Source organism: Scomber scombrus, chromosome 3 (genome assembly GCF_963691925.1).
Source record: "Scomber scombrus chromosome 3, fScoSco1.1, whole genome shotgun sequence".
Taxonomy (NCBI): Eukaryota; Metazoa; Chordata; class Actinopteri; order Scombriformes; family Scombridae; genus Scomber; species Scomber scombrus.
The window spans coordinates 26,963,043-26,973,083 of NC_084972.1; the positions used below are offsets into that span (position 1 = coordinate 26,963,043).

General features: G+C 39.6%; 1 protein-coding gene across 1 annotated transcript; it reads left to right on the forward strand.

Annotated features, from left to right (window-relative positions):
• Window positions 1-19: 19 nt before the first annotated feature.
• Window positions 20-8,359, forward strand: pfkfb2b (6-phosphofructo-2-kinase/fructose-2,6-biphosphatase 2b). Its single transcript, XM_062445457.1, has 15 exons — window positions 20-147; window positions 798-923; window positions 1,419-1,515; window positions 2,550-2,616; window positions 2,844-2,918; window positions 3,613-3,669; window positions 3,815-3,939; window positions 4,156-4,363; window positions 4,645-4,791; window positions 5,177-5,281; window positions 5,529-5,658; window positions 5,774-5,836; window positions 5,924-5,988; window positions 6,791-7,033; window positions 8,294-8,359. Exons 1-15 carry the CDS (start codon window positions 63-65, stop codon window positions 8,357-8,359), a joined length of 1,659 nt encoding a protein of 552 aa, XP_062301441.1. The 5' UTR covers window positions 20-62.
• The last annotated feature ends 1,682 nt before the right edge of the window (window positions 8,360-10,041 follow it).

Genomic DNA, 10,041 nt, shown 5'->3' on the forward strand with positions numbered 1-10,041 from the left:
CCCCTCTGAGAGAGAGAGAGAGAGAGTTGATTTTGACTTAAAGGCTTAAACAAGGCTTCAACATGTCCAGCACTCAGAGAGACAATGGTTCTGCAAACTCAGCAGAAGCCAAGAAAACAGACCTGAGAATGAATGAGAAGAAATGCTGTAAGTAAAGTCCAAGCCTCCCATAATTAGATTTGTTCTTCTGCATGGCTGCTTTAACACTTCACAGGTGCACATGTAACATAAGATCTGGCGTTGTTCACTTTGTACTGAGTTCACACGTTTTTTGGTGGTAAATCACATCTGTAAGTGACGCAGCACAGGAGTGAATCTCTGTAGGGAAAAAAATATTATAAGTTATGATGACCAGTGGTATAAAAATACACTGTGTGATCCCTTCTGTGGTTTGTCACTTTCATTGTTACTAAGAAAATGACTATTTCCTCCCTGGACGTTTCTTCTTCTCATTATCTCTTTGATCCCAGTACACAGATTATTTTTGTCCAAAAATGAGAATTATTTTTGTCTAGCTCACACATGACCCAGTTGCGATGTTGTCTTAACGTCAAAATTAACTTTTGAAGCAGTGGTTATACTGAAATACAGCCTGACTTTGTACTGAGATTGCACAAGACGCAATAAATTTACATTTACTTAATTTTACTAGTTTTCACACAACTTATTATTTCATTTCTGTGCCTTGTAGACAACATTTTCCACTATCTTTTGGTGTTTAACATTCAAGGGCCAGACATACTTTTATAATACTTTAAGCAATGTGTATAACTAATATAAGTCTGTCTCCTGTGCAGCATGGGCGTCCTATATGACAAACTCTCCAACAGTGATCGTAATGATCGGTCTGCCTGCGAGAGGGAAGACCTACATGTCAAAGAAACTCACACGTTACCTCAACTGGATAGGCGTCCCAACCAAAGGTAGAACATGACGCCTTTCCTTCTCAGTGTCCTTCAGTTCCTTCCTGACTGTCCATTCAGAAAATATTTAGGGAGAAGGAAAGGTTACTCAGAGGGTTACTTTGTCTTATCTGAAATGGCAGTACAATATATTGTGGTCTACAAGTGGTTGTACTTTATTTAGAAGTTTATCTTTAGGACATTCAAACAAGCTTATAGATATCTGGAGGAGAATTTGTGGTTATATTTAGAGCTTGATTTTTGTCCAAAACAAATAAATTGCCAATCATTTGTTACTATTGGCTTTAACCTGCTTGGAGTATAAGATGGATGAGAGTTATGAAGAGTTATGATTTCTAGAGATGTTGTGGTGGACATGTATATTTTACTGTATGTCAGAGTATCTCAGAAAAGGAGACTTGATTCAGGAGCACTTGAATTATAGTAGTTATAATTGCTTGTAAGATCTTTATAAACTTACGTGACAAGTTTTAATGTCATTTGGTCATTTTGCAGTGTTTAATTTGGGTGTGTATCGCAGAGAGGCCGTCAGAGCTTATAAGTCCTATGATTTCTTCCGCCACGACAATGAGGAGGCCATGAAAATAAGGAAGTAAGTTCCACTTGTCAGTCATAATATAGGATGTTCACATATCATCTGTCTTGTAGGGTAGCAGGGTAAGGGAAGCAGCCGTGTCCCCTCATGAGTATCCCATTTCTCCCAGTCAACATGAATCTGTTTGGTATTCTGCAGCCTCCGCTGCTGCATCAGTGACAAAGCTGTTTTTGGGCCAGCAGTCGATACTCAGCCTGGGTCAGCAGAGAGTTTATCCTACCTTAGTCTGTCATTGATCTGTAGTTAATATGCACACACATACACACGGAAAAACTGTTACCGCCAAATCCTTGTGGTTATTAGTTTGCATTCAGATCAAGTGTAAATCAGTGCTGAGCTCTTCAAAAAGATGAACAAAGAAAATAACCGTCTCTTAACTTCATATCTTGTGGTAGTAATTAAAATGTTGCTCGTGTTGCACTGCTATCATGAAATCATGACAGGCTTTTGACAGCTTCACAGCACCAAATTCTGACCTAGATATCAAACAAGCTGCCACTGTCACTCTGAAGTTGACTCGAGTCCTCCAGGCTGTTGCATCGGTATCCAACCTGGGTCAAACACAGGCTGTAAATAGTCTTTAAAAGTTTGTCGTCTCACTTTTTGAAGTGGCAGCTGGGAGGGTTTTAAGAGAATAGATTGCCATTTTGTTTAATACACTTACATGCTTCCTAGCTAAAAAAGAGCGATATAAATCTTATATCTAACCATTGGCAAGAATTCAAGCAAGCTATTCAGTGTGCAATTTAGACTTGGAACAATGTTGTGATGTTCTGTTTAGTACATCTAGTTACATTAAAACAACCTAAATATATTACTGTTCTACCAAAGAAATTGTCCTAAACAGGTCTATGGATTATTTTAGCCACTGCTACTGTAAGGCATCATCAGAATCTAGGACTTAAATACAAACTATAACATAAAACTTGCATATACAGTTATATTTTCTAAGTCATCACATACAATATACACGTGATGTAAATTTCAGTAAGGCTGTAAGACCGTTGCTATGTTTCCTTTCTCTCCTGCAGGCAGTGCGCTCTGGTAGCTCTGCAGGATGTGAAGGTGTACCTGACGGTGGAGGGAGGTCAGATTGCAGTGAGTCTTCTCTCTCTGCCTTTCCATCCATCTGTCTCTCTGTCTGTGCCTGTATCTCTGTGTTGGCTCATTCCCAACAGCTTTCAAATATCCAGATCAGAAACACATCTGGCATCGGGACAGTCTTAATCCGAAACTGTCCTAAAAGCATTTAATCATAGATCACGACGTATCACACGTCAGGAATGTTTTTTTTATGTTTTCTGCTATTGTGTTCCTTTGCTTAGGTTTTTGATGCCACAAACACAACGAGAGAGCGTAGAGACCTTATTCAAGCTTTTGTTAAAGAGAATGCATTCAAGGTGAGCTTGTCAAAATTTATGTCATCATTTCTTATTTTACTTGTTCACTCTTGGGCTTTGGTGGAAATTGGATTTTGATATTTAAACACACGTCTTAACCTAAAGCGGGATTGTGGTCACAAGTGGTACTTTCAACATAGCAGCATTGAATTGGCCGTCATTTCCCAAAATTCCCTTGAGTCAACTACTTTGCTTCTGTGTCTTACACACAGTACATTTTGAGTACATTAAAAAAAGGGGTCATAAAGTCAGTGAACATACTCATTAATGTCAGTTATAAAGCTTCAGTCTGAAATTTGCTGACCTACTAACCCAAGACCAAACTGGATCAATCATGAATGTGGTGGCAAAATATTGTGATGTATTAGAAAATAATGCACTTATTCTGTTACTGACATTAAGTTTTTTATTTTTATGGAGTTGATTTACTTCAGCAGAAGTTAATTATTTTTGCTTGTTTTTGAAGATTCATGATTTTTCATACAAAAGTAGATTTAGATGTACATTCCCACTGACAGTGGCATACTATTCTACTGTTTGATTGGTCAACTCTTTATTTCCAGTAAATGCCACGAAATGCAACATTGCATCAGGAAACTGCATTGCATCAGAAACATGTAAACATACATAAGTAAGAAAATGCAGCGGCAGGTTTTGTATGTTTTTCTGTAACTGAGCTGCTCTCTTTCAACAGGTGTTCTTTGTGGAGTCCGTGTGTGACGACCCAGAGGTCATTGCTGCCAATATTCTGGTATGACCTTATGTCACCCATGGGGCATTATGACTTCATGTCTGGGTCAAACCCATAATCTATTAATATTCACACTCTCAAAAGTGTTATATAAGAATAGCAATGCTTGCTCACATTGTTTGCATGTGTTGAATAACTGTGACAGGAAGTAAAAGTGTCAAGTCCAGATTACCCAGAGAGGCACAGAGAGAGAGTCATGGATGATTTCCTCAAACGAATCGAGTGCTACAAGGTTACTTATCAACCACTAGATCCTGATGATTACGACAAGTAAGACTTGATAAAATCTTACTGCTTTCTTCATTTTTCATCTTACAGCTAGAAAAATGCCATTATTCGTTTCATTTATTACTGGATCACTCCATTAATTGTTAACCAAGCAGTAAAATTGGTGTCACATAATGTTCTTTTGGAGATTAACACCTTGCTGTTCAGTAAATAAACACTAGATGGTGACAGTGAACAACCATTGGTTGGTACCTGCAGGGATCTGTCTTTAATCAAGGTGATGAATGTGGGCCGGCGTTTTTTGGTGAACCGGGTGCAGGACTACATCCAGAGCAAGATTGTCTACTACCTCATGAACATCCATGTGCACTCTCACTCCATCTACCTGTGTCGGCACGGAGAGAGCAACCACAACATCGAAGGCCGCATCGGAGGAGACTCTGAACTTTCTCCTCGCGGGAAACAGGTATTCATAGTCCTCATTTTATGAACTGCATAGCCAGCATCTTCTCAAAACCCAATTATGAACCTCTCTCAGGGAAATGGCTCAGTGGGATACGGTGTACTTAACTGCAATATATTAAACACCTCAGTGATGACTTTTAACTCATTTAATCTCCTCTGTCTCCCATTTACCTGCCTCTATGAACTGAGCATGAAAGCTGGAATACCGTGAAAATGATGAATGCATGAATGATGAATAGACAATGATTGAAAACCACTCTCTGTGTCTCTCTCACATCCCAGTTTGCACATGCCCTGCGCAATTTCATTGAGGAGCACACGCTGTCAGATTTGAAAGTGTGGACAAGCCAGCTGAGAAGAACCATCCAGACAGCGGAGGAGCTCGGCGTTCCTTATGAGCAGTGGAAGATACTCAACGAGATCGATGCTGTCAGTACCCTGACATCTCACCTCCCGCATTTCACCTGCAGTTAGACCGACAAAAAAAAGGGGATGAAAAGTTAATGAGCACAGATTTGATATTAAGTTGCCCCCCAGCAGGTCCTCAGTTTCTCTCCATGTGTCACAGCACTGCTTGATAGCAATTAGCCAGTGTCACGGTGACAACAGTGCAGCAGAGCAGTAAAACTGACCTTTTTCCCCAGTAATGTTCTCCAGATGATTCTGGAGGAAGTCCATGCTCTCTCAAGGACATCTAGGCAGAATATGCTATAGCCAAATTATGCACTCATGTTTTATTTAACAGTAATGTTAAATTTATGGTACTAGAAGCATTTCTTTACATATAGGATGAACATGTTGTTTCCTTTTCCAGGGTGTGTGTGAGGAGATGAGCTATGACATGATCCAGAAGACATTCCCTGAAGAGTTTGCTTTGAGGGACCAGGACAAATACCACTATCGCTACCCGGGGGGAGAGGTGACCCCACCCACACTGCCCATTTTGCACAATTACCTCTTTTTTGGTCTAGTCAGGTTAAAACTATGGACAATTAATCTCATCAGACCAGCAGTTTTCTTTGTGTAGCAGCAATTATTTCACCCTTTGTTCAGTGTCGTTTCCTTTTAGCTACTATTACAAGTTATAAAAGTTCATGGATTACTTTGCACCGTTTTAAGCATAGCCCTCTATAGCAAGGCTCAAACCATCTCTCACGGTTCTCTAGTCTTACCAGGATCTTGTTCAGCGTTTGGAGCCAGTTATTATGGAGTTAGAGCGTCAAGGCAACGTGTTAGTCATCTGCCACCAGGCTGTGATGCGCTGTCTGCTCGCTTACTTCCTCGACAAAAGTGCAGGTATAAAAAGAAGATGTACAAGATCTATTCACACAGCTCAAGGTTATGACTACTGTGCATTCATACACGCAGATGCTGATATGTTATATTCTCTTTTTTTCCTGTTTTACCCCAGAAGATCTACCTTACATGAAATGTCCGCTTCACACAGTGCTCAAACTTACTCCTGTTGCATATGGTAGGTCCTTACCTCACAGAAAGCTTGAATTTACACCGTCTCATAATTTCTTTTAAAAATGCTTCTATCTTTGTTTTTCTTCTTTAGGTTGTAAAGTGGAAGTGTTTTATCTTAATGTGGAGGCAGTAAACACACATCGAGACCGACCTCTTGTAAGTTGCTCTGAATTGTGTTGGGAAAAAAAAAAAAAAATTGCATTAATGTGCATTCAGCATTGTTCAGTAAAAGCCTCAGATCTGATTGTATGTTCAAAATATGTCTTTATCATTTACTTACATCGTAATAACCCGAAAATGAATGAGAAGATTTGCAATGTCTAATCCAAAGTCTGTTGAGCTGTTGTTTGTTGTGTCTGCTTGTTCAAGCTAATTGTGATGCAATCACTGTTCACCCCCCTCTCTGTATGTGAGGCTTTGCTTTCTTGACTCCTCTCCTCATATCCCTGTTTTCTGTTATGTTAACCTTAATTAATCAGCTAAGCTTGACCTCTGAGCTACTGAATGTTAAGTGAGTTTTGTTTTTTTCTTTAATATTTTTACTTTGATGGAAGCCGTGGCTGATCCTGCTACCTTGCTTGGCTGATATAATCATTACCATCGCTCTGGTTGCATCTTGATATTATGCTCAATGATAATGTACACACTTTATGAAAGGAGATTTAGCACACCTAATCATTTTCCTGTCACAAAGTTCACTATCTTGATTGAAGCAGGTGCTAATCTGTGTGTCCTGTGCGATCAGGGTCGAAGTGTTACTGTTCATTACTGTTGTGTGTCGTGTGGTGAAGTAACATGGTTGGAAAAAGGCTTCAGTTGTCTTAACCTGCTGCTGTGGATCCACGTGGAAAAGACAGCAAGTTTGCTTGGCTGTGTCTTGATCAGGTGTCCCAGCTGTTGTCTGTTCGCAGATCTTTTTTTTCCTTAATACTTGCGGTATTTCCCCATTTCCTACCAGGGTAAAATCACGATGGACTCTGCTCTCATACTGCGGAGGAATAGTTACACTCCCTTGTCCAGTCACGACCAGTTCAAGCGTCCCAGGCTCTACAGCGCGGGCAACCAGCCCTGGCTACCGCTTGCCCCCACCCCATCGGCTCTGATGCCAGAGGGACGGCAAAGCCAAGTTAGTGACAGAATAATAGGCTCCCTCTCTAAATCAGTCACCGTCAGCTACAATCAGTCACTTCCCACCCCAGTTGTAAACCTGTGTGTGGCATTCCCTCGCCTCAGTTTTGGATCCTCTCGATGATTTAGTGTATGTGTTGAAAATGACGTACATGGAGTCCATCTCTTTCTCTCTTTCTCTATCTCTACCAGGGCATGTTTTGAATTGGGGACTTCCCTCTTTTAATGTTGTGGCTGTCTGAAAGCCAGATGTTTGTTTTGCATGTCCTCTGCTTCACCACTGGGCTGTCTCCAGCTTGAATATACAGAACAGCATGCCTCATACTCTTTTTTTCCCCGAGGAATGCTCCTTATGAGTTGTCTTCATGGGATACAAAAGACACACAATCATCAAAGATATCTCAAATGTACACATATAGTAGTCATCATAATATGCACAAAACCATTATAAACTAAAAGTGATCAGTCTATTTATTTAAATTTAACCTCCTAACAAAGCAGGTATTGTCATTATTCTGATCTACACATTTTTTTAAATGCATATTCATATTTGTATGTGTTGTGTGTTTGTTGGCCTTGTCTTGTGGGTACATTGCTTCAGCCCTTCTCCACATTTCTATCTATCTCTTTCTTTCTCCACTTCCTCCAAACCTGTCTTACAGCCTCGGATAGGAAGCGGTTGTCTGTGAGTATTTTGGAGACTTTAATGTTGCCAGCCCTTCATTTTCTTTCCCACAATTCAACTCATGTCATTTGTTATCCATGCCAATATGTTATCAAAGTGGTGTTTTGTTTTTATTTTAATTTTTTTATGGTTCTCGGTCTTTGGGTTTCTCTAATCTTCCATCACCTTTGCACTTTGAAGTTTAGAACGGCTGTGTCAGCATTGTTTCATCTCAGCGGCCTTATCAAGAACATTATCATGACCTGATTCTTTAGTAATATAAAAAGCTGCAGCAATAAAATAATTTCCATATAACTGTTTGATGACGGTATTTGTTACACACCTAGATACAAAGAAGTAGTTAAACTGTTAAAATATAAACTATTGATCTTATTATCGCACATAATTGAATCTACTAGATTATAATTCGGAGCTAATCATAGATGGGGTCAGAATGTGATTAATAATTAATCACTTCTTGAGAGTGTGCCAAAGAAGAATCTCCACTGATGTGGCTGTTTTACCACACTTCACATAATGACCTAATTTTTCAAATAGGATCTTAAGACTCCTGGGCCGTCTGGGATGCTATTAGTTTCCTCGAATAGGATTTGCTCTTATAAGGCGTTAATTTGTGAATGTCAGTGAGATTCTCCTTTTTTCTTGAAGGAGTCCCTGTGCGAAGGAATCGACTTTGACAGCCCCGATGAAACTAGTGGCTGTGTCCGCTTCTGAGTGAAGATGAAAAGCCTCTTTCTTCATGGCACAGTGAAAAGTGAGCAACAAGTCTAAAGAATCAAAAGATCGAAAAAGAAAGGTTTTTTTTTTTTGGATTTTGGATTTTTTTTAAACCGGTTTAAATTTAGGATGAAGTCGAACTGTTTGTGGACACGAGGTCACTTTTTTGTCTATTTATCTCAACCTCTCTCTTTTTGTCTCTGCATGCTGAGGCTTTTACGTGAAAGCCTTATCATTAGTGTCAACCACTGAACAAACTGTATTTCAGTGCTGGCAATGGATCCTCATTGTGAATAGTACAATGCCTTATTGACCTTCATATATATTGATAGAATTAGGTCCTCTGTATGCCACTGAATGTAATACGAACAAGTAATGCATTGTTATGATAAAAATCAGTTTTCACTATTCATAGAATAAATAGTTATAAAGTAGATGCAGTACAAATATTTTTATAATATAAATCCATTAATATGCACTATCTGTACTTGTGATTCTTATCAAATGTATTCATAAGCCATCATCTGTTACGTTGTATATAAGCGGTTTGGTTCAGGTTTGAAAGAAGGGTGCTGTAAATGATCAAGGAGTGAGGAATGTTAAAATAATGTATGAACTTCCTTTGTACTGTTTCAGAAGCATTTTATATTTCATATGTTGTTAAGAAATACACTCCATGTTGCTGGATTTACTGCATATCAACAACAAAAGATAAACCACCACAAAAAAAACCAACATAGTTTTCTGTCAGAAGCTGCAAGTTGTAAATGTAATGTGTTAAGGCGGTGTTTAACAGTCACTTGTGTTCATGTTAATCATACTGCCTAAAAATGTTGTTAATTACTTCATGCAAATGTGTTTTTTTGTTCCTTTACATTCTCATTAGGGCCCGAGCGGCGACTGCAAGTCGCCTGGCGAAAGCCCTATTGAAATTCGTTCATGCCCCAACGTGCAAGTGACCCCAAAGTGCAAGTGACCCCAAAGTAATCAAGTAATCAAGTAATCATGTGGTATGGAAGACCCCCGGGGAAAAATGCTATATTGAAATTGTAATGTTTCTTATTATTATTATTATTATTAGGGCCCGAGCGGCGACTGCAAGTCGCCTGGCGAAAGCCCTATTGAAATTGTAATGTTTATTATTATTATTATTATTATTATTATTATTATTATTATTCTTCCGACATTTCGTGCCCCAATTTCGCCCCTTTCCCAAATGCGAAAATGCTTATACTTTTGCACGGACGTCCGGCCTCATCCGAAATTCGATATTTTTGGGTGGTCGCACATGGTCGACACAGAATGGCGGAATAGCGCCCCCTACAAAGTCCAAAAATGCCCATAGGGAATTTTGCTAACTTTGTCCTATGCTCACAAAATGCGGTACACATATGTATTATACCCACATATGCAAAAAAGCCTCTTGACCTCATGACCTCAACCCAACAGGAAGTCGGCCATTTTGGTTTTGATTTTTCCTGCCTAAAATTAACTCCTCCCACAGCGTTCGCCCGATCAAGTTCAAATTATGTACGCAACATCTCCAGACCTAGCTGAGCTTAAGTTGTGCTCTGCGCATCCGTAGGTCAAAGGGCGTGTCTGCCAGGGCTCAACTAACTTTGGCGTGCTCGCCATGTACATACGAGTGGCTCTCACGCCCACATACTTCATCCAATCAG

Coding starts and splice junctions, on each gene's coding strand:
- pfkfb2b (XM_062445457.1), top strand. CDS start 63: ATGTCCAGCACTCAGAGAGACAATGGTTCTGCAAACTCAGCAGAAGCC. Junction 148..797: donor AATGAATGAGAAGAAATGCT/GTAAGTAAAGTC, acceptor TCTCCTGTGCAG/CATGGGCGTCCTATATGACA. Junction 924..1,418: donor GATAGGCGTCCCAACCAAAG/GTAGAACATGAC, acceptor GTCATTTTGCAG/TGTTTAATTTGGGTGTGTAT.